Source organism: Lynx rufus, unplaced genomic scaffold (genome assembly GCF_022079265.1).
Source record: "Lynx rufus isolate CCGP_SWC_20201006 ecotype Redwood Valley unplaced genomic scaffold, mLynRuf1.p SCAF_4, whole genome shotgun sequence".
NCBI classification, from domain to species: Eukaryota; Metazoa; Chordata; class Mammalia; order Carnivora; family Felidae; genus Lynx; species Lynx rufus.
The window spans coordinates 149,455,018-149,476,598 of NW_025814856.1; the positions used below are offsets into that span (position 1 = coordinate 149,455,018).

A 21,581-nucleotide genomic window follows, 5' to 3' on the forward strand; every position below is an offset into this window, starting at 1 on the left:
GAAGTTTACAGAGACTTACAAATGAACTAAAAGGCCAAATTATTGCTTTCAAGTAAGAATTACATCTGCCAAAAAGAACACACATGTGGGACCTCTGGCCAAGGCATGCTCTTTCTGCAGGCCATCTATGTGGACACTGGAAAGTTACCTGAAAAGCTTTATGACCTGGAAGTGTGCTGGCATGACGCTACGACAGCTTGCTCGAAGTATCTCCACAAAAGGCAGGCATCCACCAGCACCAGACAAATGCAGACCAGGGCTGGGGTGGGAAGGACACAGCTTTTCTTGTCTTTTTGAGTCTTCTCTTTCCTTCCATTTATAGAACTCTTTCAAAAGCAATTCGTTAGGGGAGCCTGGGTTGCTCAGTCGGTTAAGCATCCGACTTCGGCTCAGGTCACGATCTCACGGTCCATGAGTTCAAGCCCCGCATCGGGCTCTGTGCTGACGGCTCGGAGCCTGGAACCTGCTTCTGATTCTGTGTCTCCCGCTCTCTCTGCCCCTCCCCCACTCATGCTGTCTCTCTCTGTCTCAAAAATAAATAAAAATTAAAAAAAAAAGCAGTTCATTAATGACTGAAGAGATCTTTTTTAAAAAACTGTATATAATAAACACATATTCAATTCAGAGAATCAGATAAACACAAAAAGTGTTTTAAAAATAGAAAAAATCAAAAAGAAAATATCCTATAGCAAGCTGTCTGCACAGATACAGATTAGAAAGAGCATGAGGACTTGTATGGTATTAATTATCATATTGTAAACATGTGCCATGATATTAAAGATCTTTTGAAACTTTATTTTGAAGACTGAAAAATAAAAATTGACACATTCTTTCTTTAGACATGTTAATGTATTCCATCAGTGACAAGCAAGTTTTACTCTACAGTCACTCAAAATATGTTCTGAACTTTATTATAAGACAACTAACTATTCCTCCTTTATTTCTAAGCTACTATACTGCAGTCTCTAACTACAGAAAAGACCTCCCAACATGAAAGCACCCCATCCTTAGAAACTTTAAGCTTTATAAGATCTCCAGACTGACAAGGTGGCAATATGACAAACACCTTATCATGACAGCTGGGAGAGGAGGAGGAGTGCCCCTATCCCAGATATCAACTAGCACCCTTTTTCCCAGGCATCACACGTGCATATCAACGGTAGTCTTGCCAAAGTAAACACCCCCGCACTTTCCTCCCTTGCTTCTATCTGGAGAGAGAGAGAAATAAGAGGGAGAAACAGAGAAGAGGGTAAGGCCATGCCAAGTCAACGAAAAGTATATTTTGAAGACATATAACCTGGCAATAGCATCAAATGACATCATTACTCCACCTACATGCAGGACGAAGCTCTAAGCCCCCAATTAAGTTAGGCTTAATTAAGTTAGGCTTAATTAAGGCCCCAATTAAGTTAGGCTCACACGACAAAACCTTTTCAACCTCCTGCAATTACACAATACAAAGCAGAAGAAAAGCTCCAGAAGACTTGTACCAAACTGTGGCCACCATAAGAACATTCCCTCGTGCACAGGTGGCTGTTACTTGCTTGTGTCCCATTTTCAGGGACATGGGGACAGAAATGTCTTTTGTGCAGCTTCTCTAGGATGACAGACATTAATAGAAATGCATGGATGGATTTACAGCTGGCATGGATCAATTTCTAGTTATTTTACAATTATTGACTGGGGAACTCAAAGAGGCCTTGCTACTTGCCAGACAAAAAGCTAACCCCACCCCTTTATAAATCTTGAGGAAAAAAACAAAGAAACATGAAAACTGATGTATTCTGGAAAGAGCGCATGCCAAGACAAAATTATAACCAACTCAAAGCTGAGAATCAAGTAACAAACATACCTCCAGAATAGAGCTGGAGAAAACTCGCCGGCTTGGCAAGTTACCCTTACTGCCGCAACCTTTGCTGCGACTGGAAGTGACGGCAGGCTTTTTCACTTCAAGTAAAAGACTTCTGTCAGGGTGAACATATTTTAATCCACCACATGCATTTGTACCATGTCATTTACAAAGACAAAACCTGACTACCTCATGAGCCTGCCTTTGTTGTGTCACTCCACAAGCCCGGTGTACATGTTCCCAAGGCTCACAGAAGAAAAAAAATATTGTGTGTGTGTGTGTGTGTGTGTGTGTGTGTGTGTGTGTGTGAAGTATATATAAAGAGAGGAGAGGGGAAGAGAGGGTGGGGGAAGCAACAGTGTAATATACATGCAGAGCATATGTACAGCTATACATACATCTTGGAAATGGTGATCTACAAGATGGAGATACATGGTTAAAATATGCTGCATTCTAAAGGAGGATGGAATTTAATTTTTTTTTAACATTTATTTATTTTTGAGACAGAGACAGAGCATGAGCAGGGGTGAGGCTGAGAAAGAGGGAGACACAGAATCTGAAGCAGGCTCCAGGCTCCGAGCTGTCAGCACAGAGCCCGACGCGGGGCTCGAACTCACGGACGGCGAGATCGTGACCTGAGCCGAAGTCAGACACTTAACCGCCTGAGCCACCCAGGTGCCCCAAAAGGAGGATGGTATTTAGATCTTGTTCTTTTTGATGGATGCCTTCAGGGTTGGAACTCAGCAAATTTCTTTACAATATACTGAGTTCCTCAAGGAGTTAAAAAAAAAAAAATTTGAAGCATCCATACATTCTCCTGTCACCTATGTATAACAGAGAATGACGGGAACATTCTAGAGATAACATGGAAAGGCGGGGAGGAGTTGGAAAAGAAAAATTATGCCTCAAATGGGCAAGGCAGAGATACAATGCTCATACTAGAAAATTAACAAATGATTTTTAGTGAGCTGAAGAAATAAGTGGGAAATAAATGGAAAATACAGTAAGCATTTAAAAAGGTGAATCTTTAGGGGTGCATGGGTGGCTCAGTGGGTTGAGCATGAGCATCTGCTTAGGCTCCAGTCATGGTCTCGCAGGTGGTGAGTTCAAACCCTACATCAGGCTCTCCGCTGTCAGCGCAGACCAGATGCAGGGCTCAATCTCACAACCCTGAGATCATGACCTGAGCCAAAATCAAGAGTCTGACACTTAACCGACTGAGCCACCTGGCCACCCATTGACCCTTACAATACAGTGACTGCTAACAGCATTTACACCACTGCCAATGACTAAACCACTTTTACTAATCAGAGTTAAGTTTTCAATAACAAAAATCCAATTTAACCAAGAAAATAGAGGCTTTCAACTTTAACTATTTTTATTTTTTTTAAATGGGTTTTTTTTAATAACTAAAGAAAATTAAAATAGATGTGACTCTTGGAATTGTTAACCTATTCATAAGCAAAATTACTTTATGAAAAGTCAATTTATAAGCATATAGAACTTTGCATTCTCTTAGAACTCGTGTATTTATATATTTATTCATCAAGGTAAAAGACTTGAAAGAAAAGTGCATTAACGACCTTGTCCTCATTTTAAACAGATAGAAACAAAGGGCACAAAGAAAAAAAGCAATTTGCCTAAAATTACCTGGAGCAGTACTTGAGGGAGTGGAAGGGGGGACAGAGAGAAGTCTATTCCAGATAAAAATATTGTTCAAAAAACTCTGTAGAAAAATAAGAGTTTACTCTCTAACAGTTTTTAATGATACAACATGGATGCCTGCTACATTTCAAAGACACAGAATCAATACAGATGCTGGTGAAAGCATTTAAGTTGTTTTCATTTTGGTTCATGAAAAGAGAATACCGAAAACAATTGAATCTTTACCCACAACATAGAATATTAATCTATATGTCTGAATAAAACCCCTCACCTGTCATTTTCTGCCCATTCTACCACCATCTTTGTAAAAACTCTAACAATAACAGCAAGAATCCATAAATTGAAATTAACACAATATTCATGTAGATCCCGTTGTTCGTAAATCATGCTTAAAATATCTTAAGATATGACAACAAAATGCAATATATGATCCTGGGATGTATCCTGTTCCAGGAGGAAACATTACTATGAACATTATTGGCATCTGGATTAAAGAGTAAACTACTGAAGGGGCCTCTAGGTGGTTCAGTTAGTTAAGTGTTCGACTTTGGCTCAGGTCATGATCTCAACAGTTTAAGTTCGAGCACTGCCTCAGGCTCCATGCTGACAGCTCAGAGCCTGGAACCTGCTGCGGATTATGTCTTCCTCTCTCTCCTCCCCACCCCCATTTGTGCTCTGTCTTTGTCTCTCAAAAATGAATAAACGTTTAAAAAAAATATTTTTAAGATTAAACTATTGCATTAATGCTAGATGTCCTGATTTTGACAACTGTTCTTGGTTATGTAAGAAACAATACATAAAAATAATTTATTTTTGAAGGAGAGACAGTGCAAGTAGGGGAGAGGCAGAGAGAGAGAAACACAGAATCCAAAGCAGGCTCCAGGCTCCGAGCTGTCAGCACAGAGCCCGACGCGGGGCTCGAACCCATGAACAGCGAGATAATGACTGGAGCAAAAGTCAGACACTTAACCAACTGAGCCACCCAGGCACCCGAAGAAACACGCTAATTTTTAAAGGGCAGAAGTGGTAAGGGGCAAACTGGCATGCAACCCATGCTAAATGGTTCGGAGAAGGAATGTGTATGTGTGCGGGCACGCATAGAAAGAGACAGAATGATAATCCATGCGTGCTAGATGGATCTGAGTACAGTTCTTTGTTCTTAGGAAATTTCTGAAACTTAAAAATTTTTAATAAAAAATTTAAGAAAATAATTTTGAAATTAAAATTTCCTGTAGTGTCTACAAAATACCTTTACCGTGTGCGACACAAAGCATACACACCTACATGCAAGAACATCATCTAGCCCTGCTTATGTTCAGGTTTTAATTTTACAACACACAGTAAAAATCAGGTACCGGCTCTTTCCTGTCCTTCTACCATAGCTGTGAGGGAAAAGCCTACTTTTAGGAAAAAGACTAATTTTTCTATTACATTAATTAACCTGCTATGAACAAGAAATATTCTTGGGATCATTAATTAAGTTGAAAACTGCATTCATGGTTATATAACTACATCCCCAATTTGTTTCCTTTTTTTTTTTTTAATTTTACAAATCTCCAAAATGGTCAATGACATAGTTTTTTTCAACTCTATTCAGAGTCTGACTTTTACAGGGAAAACCTGTGGAATACCTTCACTTTAAATTTCTCATAAAGTTCAGTAAAACATAAAACATACAATTCACTAAATCCACTGCAGGAGTAAAGTGGACATATATTACTGTGAATACATACATATATTATTGTGAATATATTACATTTAATCTTAAATATAATCTAGGGGTACCTGGGGGGCTCAGTCAGTTGGGCATCCAACCCATGATTTCAGCTCAGGTCATGAACTCATGGTTCGTGGGCACAAGCCCCACGTCGGGCTCTGTGCTGATAGCACAGACCCTGCTTGGGATTCATTCTTTCTCCCTTCCTTCTTCCCTCCCTCCTTCCCTCTCTCTCTCTCCCTCCCTCCCTCTCTCCCTCCCTCAAAATAAATAAATAAACATTAAAAAAAAATCTGCAGCAAGCCTATCTCTATTCTCAACAAGAATCCTGCTACATTAACACATCTTTATTGTCCAAAGTAGAAAAATAATCAATTCAACTCTTACCTCCCCTGCAAATAGTTTACCTTGCACATAAAAAAAGAAAGTTTCTTCCTTTATATATTGGTGATCTTCTGAGGGCAAGGAAATGGATAATTGCTACAAACCTGTCCTTTTCTATCCACATCAATCACCTCTCTCAAAATACAACATAATAGAGCAAACATTTTTTAATAAGTACACTTGAAAATAACTTTATGAAAATATACAATAATATTTCATTTGACCAGTATCCTTTGCACTGTTGACATTCACAGGTGAGAAATTTTTTTGGAATACTGAAATTTACAACCTGACAGGCCGAAACTTTTCAATTCAAAATAATTTGGAAGGAAACTTTAGTTCTAATATGAATTCATCCATTCCTTGTCCTTAAATAGATTATTCTTAATCTCTGGTAGTGTTGCAATAATGAATACATTATTTCATTAAGCAATACGACACAAGGCCTGCTAGAGTGGCCAGGGCTGCCTGCCTTCATGTTCCTTCTCCATGAGTATAGTATGCCCATCATGCTGTGGTATTTTTACTTCCTGCATGTACTCACCATATGTATGACGTTTTCATGTCTTTTTTATGCCTCCAGTAATTTCTCCTTTGTCCATTCACCTAATCCTAAAAGTCCCCTTACTCTTTCAAATATTGTTGGTAAAAGCACTATAGGTTAAAAACTCGATAATAACAAAATTTGCTAAATTGTGCCCCAACTAAGATCACCCAGGCAGTGGGGACCTAATTTGCAGCTCACTCCCTGTGCAACCTTTAAGTTGACAGTCTCTTTGAACAGTTCTCTTATCATTTGTAACAGGAATGATAGAAGTCCTGCCCATTTCAACCAATTATCAACACCAAATAAGACACTGGACTTGGAAACTCTTGGTTAAATGAAAAGCGCTAAAAACAAGTTATCAACTATTTTCATTGTGATGCCAGTTATCAACAAAACTCATGAGGGATACAGCACTACCTAGAAACGTTCTGTGGGTTTCCAAGTGTTTTGGGTTTGGAGCTATAGTTCCAGGCATTCAGTTAGCTATGTTTCTGAGAATCAGCCTAAAGAAACGTTAAAGGATTATATTTAGTGCGTAAGCAGAAAATGTATACAAATAGGTCTGTAATCGCCAATAAAACTAGCCCTGAGACACTGACCGGTGTCTCAAGAGAATACTAAACACAATCTAGAATTAAATTTATAGTCAGTGTTTTAAACAGGCAGAGGATATTTAAACACAGAGTTAAGTATGTAACTTTGTAGTCATTTATCATAAAAGATGGGCAAATGAGAAGTTAGCTAGAAAACTCCTCTAAACTTTTAATCTCATCAACAAATTTCTATGACAATGAAAACATCTGATGAGTTTGCCACAAGTAATCATGAATTATTGGTGCTGATCATTCCATTACATTTTCTTGAAAATAGCCTGGTGCCGTCTGAGTAAATCATATTCTGCCCAGGGCTATGTAGCTTACCTCGAATTATTTCAGAATCATCTAAAATGACTCATTTTTCTATTAAAATGATGAATGGGCTAAATGAGGTATGTAATAAATACTGCAGGTTTGTAAACAGATTCCCGCTCTCTGGAGAATGGAGGCCTTACTTCATTTGGTAATTCTGCCCCTCGGTATTTTCAGGAGAAGTCATCCTTAAAATATAGTTAGTAAAGAAAAGAGTGGAGAGAGTCACATTGGAACAAAATGTTGAATGTCTTTCTGGTTAACGGAATAACCCCAGGCTACGTGGAAATAAACCTTCCCACACCCAAAAGCAGGGCATAGTTTAAAACATCAAGAAACTCAGAAAGAACATAATTCAGTCCCATTTAGGAATCACATCTAAGCAATAAAATCAGGGATACATAAAAGAAATAAATATAAAGTGGTTCAAGAATGCGTAACATTGTGAAAATTTCAATGTCCAAAACCCAAAAATGAAGCAGATCTCATTGCACACCGTATGTCAGAGTAAGCATCACTGCTATTCGATTCACTGCTGAATTCACTAAGTCACAGGTCTGCTCACAATGGGTTGAAAGCAATTCTCCAAAGCCGACATCAGAACTGGCAGCTTTGGGACTTGCCATGAAGACAAACTGAAAAGACTGTTGGTAAACAAAAAGGAGCACATTTGTCTTACAGTCTCATTCACAACATAATGTGCAAAAATCTTACTTGGGATTCGTAAGGACTGACAGACTTCGTTATACTTATGTTAAACTTTTAATTTGTTAAAGGTTAAACCTCACACCGAGGGCCATATTTCTTAGCCTCTTCAGCAGGAAATGAGATTATGATGTCAGTTCGATAAAATTCCAAGGCCCTAATGACAGTTCATTTCAGACCAGGCAGTGAAGCAAATAAGTTAACCATAAATGCCAGATCATTATAAAGAGATGGAATCATAACCAGCCCTTTGCACCTTAGTTACCTATGGATTTTTACTCAGTGCTCTCCATACCTCACCTTGACACCCATAATGACCCACCTGATGGGACGTCAATAAGCTATTTACAGCAGGGCCACCACATAGGATACCACTCGACACGAGCTGCCCTCAGCCAGCCAGCTTGCAAGCAACTTGACGCACTTTTTTCAGGACGTTTTGAATGGAAATATGACAGCACATTCTAAGCAGAGTTGCTCCTCACGGTGGTCTTTTAATACAACTAGTTGTAAGCAAGAACATCAACAGCATTATTCTCAACTGTGCTATTTCTTCTCTAATCACTTTGTCAACAAGGTCACACAGGTAGTTCCTCGGACAAAAGCAACACGAGCAAACTGTGGTCACCTGTACAATGTGTCCACTGGACAGCCTCGCCGTCCCTGACAGTGAGATTTAATCTCCACTGCGCGAAGAACACTCAGCCATTCTCTGCTCCAGGTCCCACGGTATCTGCTGAGCATGCATGCCTCTCTAAGGCTACTTGGTAATGCTGAGATCCCAGGTATTCCCGTAAAGCTGGATGAGGACAGGGTTTGACTATGTACATTGAGAAGTATATTCATCTGATTAAGCTTTCAGTACGTAAGTTAACACTGAAATCTGTAATAACAGTCCTATTCTCTCTCTGGGCTCTTAACATAAGGCTAGGCTGGCAAACTGAGACAAAACGTCTTTCTCCTTTTCCACCGCAGGAGCAAATAAACACACCTGAAGCTGCCCTACCTTTCCATGGGATATTTCACAAACAATCTCTTCACAGGGCTCTGTGCACTCCCGCTGACAATAATAATGCTGCTTTACACAAAGAAAGTAAGGACCATATGGTAACAAAGAACAAAGGGAGATGGCATCCGCATGCTTTGTCCTGGCAACGATAATGGCCTGCTGATTCCAAACACACAGGAGGCAAATGTGTGCAGTGCACCTTGGCTCCACCAGTCTTGAGGGATAATGCCCTTTAAACTTCCTGTTAAGAGTAACTGAGACTTGTAGATGGATCCCTGGTCCCATTCTTACCAATAAGGCTGAGGAAAATATCTTCTACCGACATGGCTTAGATCCCTCAAACATCAAGTAGAAATTCTATATTTAAATCGTCTTCAAAAGCAAAAGCTCAAAATCATTAACTTCATTTTTGGCATTGAAAGCAAATTAATACGCCACGCATGTCAAAACATTTTGGGCTTGGCGTCTTTTGCAAGAAAACCAGCACACAGTATATATAACCAGAGGGAACACATCAATAGAGATTATAATCAAAGCGCTAAATTGCACCCAAAAAACTGCAACAGTTTTTTTTAAAGTATATTTAAGAGCCCAAGAACCCAGGAAAGCTGCTGCAACACGGCAATGTGGCTCACCTGGTTAATCTTAACGACACTAAAAGTGCTGAGTGATCAGCCTTACTGTTCTACAGAGAATTTGAGCAAGAGCCATGCTGATCATTTTGATCATTTCAAAATGACAATCCCAAACTGCATCCTTTGGCCTTGGGCAGAACCTCACTTATACTTGGGCAGCGTTGGTATTCTTATCTACTTCTTTTAATTTAGTCATTTTCCTCCATACCCCAAATTTCAAAACCTTTTTCTCTTTGACCATGAAATTTCAACTGTCACAGTTTGAAGCACAAACAAAACATAGAACTGAAAAGCACACAGCACAAAATTAATCAATTCTTCTTCTTGATTGCTTCACTGGTGCATTTCAGACAAAAAGGAAACTGGGGATAAAAAGTGACATTTTGGTGAAACAGTCACTTAAATTTAGAAAAACTAAATTTATGCATTCACCTACCCCATTTTTTTAGTGTTATTTTTTCTAAACACTACAAGGTTTTACAGATTCAAAGAAATATGACATAAGTAGAAGAAGAGTTGAAGAATGACCCTCCCACAAACCCTACACCTTGTAGGAGAGTCTTCAAAGAAAACTAAGCAGATATATATAATTCATCTTTGCATCCCCAGCAACTAACAGTGTGTAACACATTGTAGGTGTTCAATAAATTTGCGAAAGAGGGAAGTGCAGAAAGGGACCAAATCTGACTAATGATCTCATCTAGAGTCAAACAAAATAATTAGTGCGGTATCTGAGTCCAGAATCCTCCCCAATTCCACACAGAAGTCACACTGCACAATATGCACTTAACCAAGAATGTTTTTCATTGATAGCTACTTTTTCTATTTAAAATAAGAGGATTTCTAATAACAGAAACCTTGGAGTCACCCCTGCCACTTCTTTCAACTGTTCAAATCTAAAATCTTCTAAGTACTATCATCTAAATATCTCTTACTTGTCCTCTTTTCTCTCCATCCCCACTAGCACTGTCCAAATTCCAGCACCACCCGCCCTCAAATAGGATTAATGAAGATTTTGAACTTGTCTCTTTCCACTTACTTCCTCCTCTACTCTGTCCTGCCCACTTCACTAGGTTAAGATATCAAAATGCCTACCTAACCATTTCATTTCTCCCCTTATATGTATATGGTGCAGGGTTCCCTGGATCGCATACACAGAACTCATGATCTTAGCCCCGCCGACCTCGTCTCATCACTCAACACTCCATGCCCTGGACTTCCCACTTGGCAACTCCTTGCGGTATATCACTGGCCCCACACCTCCATGCTTTCACCTGCAACATGAAAGCATCCCTACTCCTCAACCATATGCGTGATCCCTGCTCATTCCTCAACACACAGCTCAGGCACCACTTCCCTAAGAAGTCTTTTCTATTCTTTCCCACGCCCTCTCTCATTTTCAGGGCTTGAGTAGATTCAATTCTTCCTTTAATCAACCAACAAGTATTAATTGACTAATTCCCCTTTGCTAGGCACTTATATATTAGGCACTCAATGTGTGTTGAACAAACGAATGCACATGTGGCAATGAGTTAAAAGTCCCTGCTTTCACAAAGTCAGAATTCTCTCAAGAATGTAAGTAGCATGGCTAACAGAGTTAGTGCTTCTTACCATTATTTTTAATGTATCAGTCTCCCACACTCTACTGTGAATTTCTTAAGAATAAGATTTTGTCTTTTTCATTTATATACACTTGGTATGTATCTAGCCCAGTGTTTTTCACACAGTAAGCACTCACTAAAACATCCATCCAATGGGTGAAGAACACTACTGCATAATTAGAGGTATATTTATTTGACTATTTCCTTAAGTAAACTGTGTACTCTTTTAAAGTTTAGGTTAAGAAAAGAAAAAAGAAAATACTGCATAGTTCTGTGTGGTAACAAAAAATGACTAATGTTAAGTCAACAAAATTTAATAAGACAGAAAAAAGAGTAAACCAAAATTTTAATTCACATTTTAAAAAGAAATTAAATGTAATTCCAAAGTTAAAAAAGACACAACTCCCTACTCTTTAATTTTTTAAAAAAAATCTAATGACACAGAAAATATTAGATTTATATACGTACAAGGTCTTAAAGATACACAGAATGTCAAGTTGAACTTTACAGGTTGCCTGGTGCTGTCCTTTTATTTAATCTTCATTCTTTATGGAGGGGCTTCCCTGCACTTAAGAAACACTCATTCCTATCAGTGAACTGCCTCTCTAAAACTTCTGGGTAAAAATCAGCTAAGAGATCAGTACCAGTCAGTGAGAAGGAGAGTGAGGGGCTAGCATGGGCTTCTTGGATCTAGAGCAGCACTGAACAGCTTCTCCAGTTAAAGCATTTCTTCCTAAAGGCAAAGTCTGATCTGATCCGATTTTAAAACTTCAACAACAGGACTACCGTCTTTGCCCTTCAAAGAGCTTCAATAAAGCCAGCTGCTACAACTGTGGGAAGAGAAGCCTGGACGGAGACAGCAATCTAAATGTCAACTGTCAGCGGGTGGAGGAAAACGGGGACTGGGGAAGGCATTCGTTTTATTTCACAGTACCAGTATCACATCAGTTTTGTTTCTTTTTTCCTAGCTCTCCTGAAAGACAGCTTTCCAATTCCTTCAAACATGTGAAACCCAACCTTTACTTTCTTACTGGCTGCAACATCTGGGCTCTAAATAAAGAGGAACAAAATCAATGTTTGATCACCATTCCACGAGTCTCACATGTTAGGGTTAAGAATGGCCGCAACTGGGGCCCAGCACTCACAGCAGAAACATGCTAACATTCTCGAAGTGACTCTCACAGGAATAACGGGTGTTGGGGATGCCTACTTCTCCAGCTGAGAATCAAAGTACTAAAGGACAACATTAGACTTAAGTCACTTATATCCTGTTTTATAAGTTGCTAGATTGTAGAATCTAGAAACCTGGACTGTAGACGTATGGGGGAAAAGGAAGAATAAACTTTATACCCTCTAAATATTACACGTGCAGTGATGTTTATTTTCTTTAGAATCTTTTTAAATCTTTATTTGTGGTAATATACACATAACATAAAATCTGCCCTCTTAACCATTTAGAAGTGAAGAGTTCAGGAAAAGGACATTAACATTGTTATTCAACCAATCTCCAGAACTGTTTTCATCTTGCAAAACGGAAACTCCATACCCATGAAAAAGTGCTCCATTTCTCCCTCCCCACAACCCAGGACAACCACCCTTCCAGAATTTCTCTCTATAGATCTGACTCCTCTGGACACTTCATGTAAGTGGAGTCGCACAGTTATTTGTCTTTTTGTGACTGGATTATTTCACTCACCATAATATCCTCAAGGTTCATCTATGTTGCACTGTGTCAGAATTTCCTTCCTTTTTAAAGCTGAACAACATGCCACGGTAAGTCCATACCACATTTTGTTTATGCATTCATCTACTCATATACACTTGGGTTGTTTCCACTTTTTGCCTGTTATGAATAATGTTGCTATGTACAAATATCTCTTTGAGACCCTGCTTTCAAATCTTTTAGATAAATACCCAGATGTGGGATGGCTGAATCATATGGTAATTCTATTTTTAATTTTTTGAGTAACTGCCATAATGTTTTCCATAGTGGCTATATCATTTTACATTCCCACAACATCCTTGCCAATACTTGTTATTGTAGGTTTTTTTGATAGCAGCCATCCTAACGAGTATGAGACAGACAGTTCCTTAGTAATTTGTACATTTTCCAAATTTTCAACGTTTTTTTTTTGTTTTTTTTTTGTTTTTTATTTATTTTTGGGACAGAGAGAGACAGAGCATGAACGGGGGAGGGGCAGAGAGAGAGGGAGACACAGAATCGGAAACAGGCTCCAGGCTCTGAGAGCCCGATGCGGGGCTTGAACTCACGGACCGCGAGATCGTGACCTGGCTGAAGTCGGATGTTTAACCGACTGCGCCACCCAGGCGCCCCCATTTTCCAAATTTTCTATAATGTCCCTGTATTATCTTATTAGAAGAAAATGCTGTGAAATGCAGTCATCAATCATTAAAAGTGATCACACAAATACATATTTATGAATACAGAATGATCTTTACATATAGTCTAAATTGTTTTAATGTGCAGGTTACTGTAAGAGTTATATGAGACTATGTATGCCATCACCTATGTTTGGGGAACTACATATAAATATATTAATATAAATGTTTTATACAGACTTAGTGGAATGTGGAAAAGAATACAAAAATAATAAACCAGAATATTAACAGTAATTGTCTCTGGATAGTGTTAATCCAAGTGATCTCAATATTTTTCTATTTACTTTCTGACCTTTATCCAATGAATATGCATGCCTTCTAAAATGAATAACAACAATACAGGGGGGTTAACCTCGTATCAGGTAGCTAAATTGCTATGGGCAGCCATGTTGCTGTGGCCATGAACTACCACTCAAATCTCTAAGAACACTCAAGCCAGGGCAGATCAACTATAATCCTATTGTATAAATTCCACTTTTAGTCCCTAAGTGCTGTGAGGGCTCTGTTTTGGCTAATATTATGATAGGTGCCAAAATCTGGAAGATACTATAAGTTGTTATCTATACCCTGTAAGCCCAGAATCAAGAAAGAAGAGACCTACAAAACAGTCTGACCCTGGACATTTCTTTCTTGGGCCATCACTTCTGTTCTGGCTTCACTGTCTACCCATTTAGCCTGGACCCTGGGTTAGTCTTTGGAGAAATGGATTCGTTACACATCGGCTTCCTTTTATTTTCTCTAATGGCATGTGGTCATAGCAGTTGGCCTCTCAAAGAAAGGACCAAGGGAAAAAATACGAGAGAACACAAAGTGACCCTTTTCTTATCAATTTTTCAACAATTCTCAATGGCCTGCTGAACAAGGGACATCCCCCTCAGTTCTGCAATCAAAGTTCTCCAATATATAGTCTCATTTTACTTCTCCACTGATTTCCCAACTGTACTCCAATGAACACTAGTGGTCCTGAGAAGTTACAGGTGGGTTTCTAGGAAGACTGAAGTGGGCAGTAAACTGTCGGGACACCAAACTTCAACCAGAGCAGCCCCACTTTTCCCTAACAATGGAAAATCCTTTGATAAGTTATGTCGCACAGAGAAGACAGGATGTTATTTAGCCATCAAAAAGTACATTTCACAAGAACATTCATTGATATAAGAAAACGTTCATGATGGTAAACGCTATATACAGCATTATACAAATTCTTATATATTCTTATGTATACACAAATTCTTAAAGTATGTAATTGATCTAAGAATCAACATTGTCTAGAGGTGCCTGAGTGGCTCCATTGCTTAAGTGTCTGACTTGATTTCAGCTCAGGTCATGATCTTAGGGTTGTGAGATGAGCCCCGGGTCAGGCCCTCTGCTGAGCATGGAGCCTGCTTAAGATTCTCTTCCTCTCTCTCTCTCTGCCCCTCTCTCCAACCCCTCTCTTAAAAAAAAATTGTCTAGAGGAAACACACCCCAGTGTAAATCACAGTTATGTAAGAATGACAGACAGATTTATGGGTGCCTTTTAAATTTTCCCCTATTAATAATCAATTTTAAACGTTTATATAATCTTTCCTCTTAAACTGTTTCAAAATGTTTCTTTTAAAAAAAGTATCCCTGTTCCCCAAAGCCTTTGCTATGCATCTTTCCCTTTCTAAAGCCCAGAAAGTGATTGATCAAAACTTACTCACCTTTGCTGGAGACTTCCCAGACTAACATCTGGTGGTTGCAAGCAGGGATAGAAACAAGATAGGCTGCTTGCCCCAGAGGTTTCAAAGACAATGAAATCAAAATCAAGGGGAAGGGGGTGGGGGCAGGGAGGGAGGCAAGCAGAGCAAACAAGCAATATCCCTTCAGGGAAGATGCATGTGCCAGTGTCTCAGTGTTGATCATCACTGCAATAATTCTCAAGTTACCTGCCTTAAAAAGTCCTTCAAGGTTAATCTTAGCAAATTGTCAACAACTTGTAAGAGGAAAAAAAACAAAACAAACAAACAAACAAAAAAAAAAACAAAAAAAAATCCAAGGAAAGAGAACATGCATTTTGTCAACACTGAAAGCTGGCCAGAAGTACTTAGCTTTTCCCGAACATCAGAGATTTCCTTGTAGACAAGACATTTCTACTAAATCTTTAATACTCACCAGGTGCTTTGCCTTGGCTCGTTCTTCTTCACTTGATATCCTTTCTCGAAGAATAGCTCTGGTTAACTGCTCATTGGCAAAAGCCCTCTCTCGGTCCAATTCTTTGCTTTGCTTAAGTCTGAAAAGACAGGAAAGGACTAACTTAGGAAAAACTATTTTACTGGTTATTAGTTAACAAAATAATAGAGAAGCAGCCAAAAATCACTCTGGCCTATAATTTATTAAAAGCACGTATATTTTCTGGGGCGCCTGAGTGGCTCAGTTAATAAGCATCTGACTTCGGCTCAAATCATGATCTCATGGTTTGTGGGTTCGAGCCCCACGTCGGGTTCTGTGCTGACAACTCAGAGCCTGGAGCCTGCTTCGGATTCTAGGTCTCCATCTCTCTCTGCCCCTCCCTCCCTCACTCACTCTCTCTCTCTCTCTGTCTCTCAAAAATAAATATTAAAAAAAAAAAAGTGCGTATATTTTCTATTAAGCCCCCATGCAGCCCCTACCCAAACATTTAAAATAGCAGAATTCAAATCCCGGAAAAAGTTAATTGATAGGACTATTAAACTAGCTTTACAAAGTTCTTCCTATGTAAAACTGAAATGTGCCCACCTAAAAATTCCATCCCTGGTGCCTGCCTCCTTTGTCCTCTGGAATATAAGCAGTAAGTCTAATTAACAGGCCATCTACAAGACAAATATTTGAAAGTAACCATCATCTTCTCCTCAAAACTGACTCATTCAACTGTTTGTTGAATACACACCAGCCATGGAAAGAAGCACGATGACACAGTGCTGAACAAGAAGGATGGGTCCCTGTCCTCATGGATCTTACATTACAGCAGGGAACTAAAAACATAATTAAGATGTCTTCCCTCCAGATGAATTACTCCCATTTTCCAAGGATCCTCATATGCAAAAATGGCAAGACCTTTCAACAGCAGAGGTCCTCACTTCTGGAAGGACTCCAATTTGTCCCTTAGCTCCAAACTAAATGTAACACTATGGACACAAAATAAGAAATAAGTCTAGCAAAATAAGAAAGCAGAACTTCACCCTCTAAGATCTGTACAGAATACTGATTGTGTTAATGAAGCATCCGACAACACTGGGTTTATCAGTAACCTCATAACACAATTACATCATAGTCAGTTACCATCCACTAAAACCCCTCATTGTGCATGAAAAAGATAAATTACTTTGGTACCTATTTCCACCATAATGCCTGGTACATAAAGGTATTCAGTAATCAGTGAATGAGAAGATATTTCAGTCTAATCTCATGAACAAAGACTTTCTGATTGCCTTTTCTTCTTTGAGAGAATAACCCCTGTATACCATCATATCCCTAAAGGTACAAGCACTGCTTTAAAAAGAAAAGGTAAAATTGTTATGTTGGTATAAGTGAAATTCTGAATGAAATCTACTTTGTAAGTGGGAATGATGAGCACCAAATTGAATTCAATACTACTCTATCAAATTTAGTCTTAAAATGATTTTTGAAAAGAACTAAAGAAAATAAAAATCTTTGCTACTATTTTTAAACTCCCACATCATCCAGATACTCTGAAATTCTCAGAAATCAATTATAACCAAACTTGATTATAATCAATTATAATTAAAAATATAATTAGAAATTACCTTGTAAAATATATTCCAAAAAATTAAACCTGTGTGTTTTTAGGTCTTGAATAAAGACGAATAACAGAAACACATTAAAACCTACACTTTGAAAATCTCTAATGCAAAAGTAACCTCTAGAAACTTTTCCTTAAGGGATGCCTGGGTGGCTCAGTTGGTTAAGCGTCCAAGTTTGGCTCAGGTCATGATCTCACAATTTGTGGGTTCAAGCCTCACCTCGGGCTCTGAGCTGAAAGCTTAGAGCCTGGAGCCTGCTTCGGATTCTGTGTCTCCCTCTCTCTCTGCCCCTTCCCCCACTTGTGCTCTCTCTCTCTCTCACTTAAAAAATAAATAAATAAACATTAAAAAAAAAATTAGGAACTTCTCCTGAAATAGTAAGTACAATTACACTGACACAAATCAAATTTCTCCATACTATTTCACAGTGAGTTCAGCAACATCAATGATACCAATACAGTAATTCAGTGGACCTGCATAATCGAAAAAGAACACCAATAATGCGAAGTCTTGTCACTTCCAAGCAGCAGTTCCAAAAGTATCCATAAATGAGCAGCAGTGGCAGCATCCATGGGAAATTGTGAGAAATGCAAATACTTGGACACCACTCACATCTACTGAATTAGAAAGTCTGGGGGTAGTGTCTCCAAACTGCCTTTTAATAAGCCCTCCAGGTGATTCTAATGCTTACTAAACCAAGAGCCACAGCCCTCAACTAGCAAAATACACTTCTACTCATATAAATCCTGGAGGCCCTATAAAAGGAGAAGAACATCAAAAATGAAGTGGTCCTCATCAAGCTAGTGTGCCGGTCACTGCTGAGGTTACCGTGTAAGGTAACAAGATGGTGGAGTTAAATAAAGCATTTTACTGGCATGGCACCTGCATGTAAAAGATATTACCTATGTTACAAGTCAGGTGGAAACTAAAAATAATAAAAATCACCATCACGTATAGATCACCTACTATATGCCGAGCACTGTGCTAGGGACTTTACATACATATATACAACTATTACAAAAATTACATTATTAGTTCATTAACATAAAATGAATTCTGTACAACTAGATTTTCTATCTTCTACCACATGTGGTATATATCATATTTTAAAGTAGTATTTATTTAATAATAACTGCCTACTTTTTAAAATTTAGTTTACTCACATATACCAATTTTAACTACAAATGTAGTTAAAAGGGGTTCAAGCTTAAAAGTTTTGACAAGGTAATGAAAAAGAAGCAAACTACTATGTTTGGGGTGCCCAGGTGGCTCAGTCAGTTAAGCGCCCAACTCTTGATTTTGGCTCATGAATCTCATGGTTCATGGGATCGAGTCCCACATTGGGCTCTGAGCTGACAGCACAGAACCTACTTGGGATTCTCCTTCTCCTGTCTCTCCCCCCACTCACTCTCTCTCTCAAAATAAACTTTAAAAAAAAAAAAAGCAAAAACATATACACAACTTCAATGTTATAATAAAAATAAAGGTTATCAGTTTGTAATATTTGGTACAGAAGCACAGACTTTGGAGTTGGGAGTCCTGGGTCCAGAACAAGGCTCTAGCACTTACTAGCTGAGTCAATGCTTGAGCCAGCCTCCCTGGGTCTTGTTATTCTCACGAGTAAAATGAACTGGTGTAATACCTACCTTAAAGGGTTCTACATACACAAAGCACTTAGCATGATGCCTGTAATACAATAAGCACTCACCACTATTAGGGTAAGTAGCAGTATTAGTAACAGTACTCACTATGGGGTCAGGAACACGGAGAAAGCAATAGTATTCTGAAAAGAAGAAGAAAATCTCCAAGTTCGCTAAATATACCATGACTATACATAGCTTTGTCTTCTCCATCTTTGTTTCCAAGTTTTCACCAATAAGAAGTTCTGCTTTATTGTTACGACCTTCAAGAACTTCCAAAATTGAAAATGACAATGCCCTTGCAGCCCTATCCCTTCACCTGCTCCTTTGTTTCTTCCCCACTTGCCTATAAGTTCTGTAAGGGCAAGAAGGTGGTCTGTTTTTGTTCACTGCTATATTCCCGGTGCTTTTACCAGTGCCTGCCACAGAGTAAGTGCTCAACAAATACTTGTTGAATGTATGCATGCAAGAATGAATGAGTAGCATGTTTCCAACCACAGACAAAGAAAGAAAGAAAGAAAGAAAGAAAGAAAGAAAGAAAGAAAGAGAAAGAAAGAGAAAGCAAGAAAGAAAAGAAAGAAGGAAAGAAACGGGGGGAGGGAGGGATGGAGGGAAACCAGCTGCAGAACATAGAAGACTGAGGGATTTACAAAACAACTGGTGAGACCAGCTGAACCCCACAAGGGCCAAGCCACCGGGTTGCAAGTGTCACAAATGTGATATAATCCCAGACTACACGAAATACCCTAAAACAGAAGGACGTTATAATACTTTTATTGTAGATGGAAATTCTATACTCCACAATACTTCAGAGCCTCTGGAATATCAGCACCTAATTGTGCTGGACTCTTGGCTGCAGAGAGACTAGATGGGCACAAAGTGACTAAAAAGAAAATTATTTCCCCTTCTTAATAAATTCTTAGCCACTTTTATTCACCATTACAAACAGACCTGCATCTTCAGAAAGGCTGGCGGTAGGGCCAGAACAAATTCTTATTACCTGTCAGCAACTAATCTATCTGTACAATCTAATAAACCTGTTTGCTCAGCTTTAAAATGTGAAGGTTTGGGGCGCCTGGGTGGCGCAGTCGGTTAGGCGTCCGACTTCAGCCAGGTCACGATCTCGCGGTCCGTGAGTTCGAGCCCCGCGTCAGGCTCTGGGCTGATGGCTCGGAGCCTGGAGCCTGTTTCCGATTCTGTGTCTCCCTCTCTCTCTCTGCCCCTCCCCCGTTCATGCTCTGTCTCTCTCTGTCCCAAAAATAAATAAACGTTGAAAAAAAAAAAAAAATTAAAATGTGAAGGTTGAACTGTACCATCTTAAGGCCACTTGCAGGTACAAGTTTTACAAACATCATACATTAAATACATTATTCCTCATCCTGTACAAACCCTTGAGAAAGGTGGTGGTAGGGGACAAATGAAACTAAGAAGTATCATTTCCAAATTTTCACTCAGTGGGCACTTCTATTTCTTGTGTCATCCTTAGACTTTCCCACTACTTAATAAAAACCATGTACTAGGGGCGCCTGGGTGGCTCAGTCCAATTCGACTGCAGTTCAGGTCATGGTCTCGTGGTTCATGGGTTCAGGCCCTACGTCAGGCTCAGAGCTAACAGCTCGGAGCCTGCTTGGGATTTTCCTTGTCTCTCTCTCTACCCCCCCATCCTCTTCTCCTGTTTGCATGGGTTCTCTCTTCCTCTCTCTCAAAATTAAAAAAAAGAAAGAAAGAAAGAAAGAAAAAGAAAAGAAAAAATGGGATTCACAAATTCATTCGATACATAATTACTGAGTATCAGACACTATTGTGATTACTGAGAACAAAATGGTGAGCACAAGAGACACACAGTCCTTATCCTCATGAAGCTTAAACTCTGATGGTTTTTTGTTGTTTTTTTTTAAGTGAGGTTGCTATGAAACTATATGTATGGGAGCCAAAATGTGAATTGAAACCTAAAGGATATTAACTGAGGAACCTCGGGAAGGAGAATGAGTTTTAGAGGAAACATCTGAGAAAGCATTTTCTTTAGAGCTATGTGACTGCTGTCTCAGACACCAATGGCTGGCATATTTAGAGTCACTGAGGGAACGCTTTTAAAACATACAGACACACACAAACACACACACAATTGTCAATAAAAATTACTGCAAGGCTTGAAAGGGGATTTCAAATGAATGGCCTTTGCAATTTTAGAAAAGGATTTTAGAAAATTTTAGAAGTTTTCCTTACTGACATACTATTTTGGAGGGCAAATTTCAGATAGATGGTGTCACTAAATGAGGTTTCCTTTTTACTTCGGAAGTAAAAGCAACAGATTAAAAATTTCTATATTGTAATCTTCCTAATTTCCCCAAATCTCTCCTCCACGAAATTCATTTATAGCAATACTTTCTTCTAATTAAATTTCCTCTTTCACTGATTCATTTAAAACATTTTACAACTGCTTTGCAAAGAAAAACTGCCTGTATTCTCAGAAGCTCCCAATTCTTTTCTGAGCTTCCTCTCGGGGGCCCTAGCTTTTATTATTCCACCAAGCTACTCTGTTCAATGGCCGTCTATGAAAGGTAGACGGCTGTATGATCGTCTGATTTTCCTCGTATTTTGCACCAAGTGAGATGAGCCTGTTATCTGGACCTCATTGAATGCTACCGGCCCAATGGTGGAGTTGCACACCAGAAGCCAGGTCGTTCGGTAAACACTCCACTAGGGAAACAAGAGTGAAGTGCTCATTGACAACAGAAGGCAGCACTTTACTTTTAAGGT

The 21,581-nt window shown here is 39.0% G+C and overlaps 1 protein-coding gene across 3 annotated transcripts in view; it reads right to left on the reverse strand.

The window, feature by feature from the left end:
- CHCHD3 (coiled-coil-helix-coiled-coil-helix domain containing 3) overlaps nt 1–21,581 on the reverse strand; it is a 285,119-nt gene that overhangs the window by 164,058 nt on the left and 99,480 nt on the right. For all 3 annotated transcript variants that reach the window (XM_047095775.1, XM_047095774.1, XM_047095776.1), the window contains exon 4: nt 15,554–15,671. In XM_047095775.1, the coding sequence (XP_046951731.1) occupies nt 15,554–15,671 (118 nt within the window). The remainder of the gene's footprint in view (nt 1–15,553; nt 15,672–21,581) is intronic.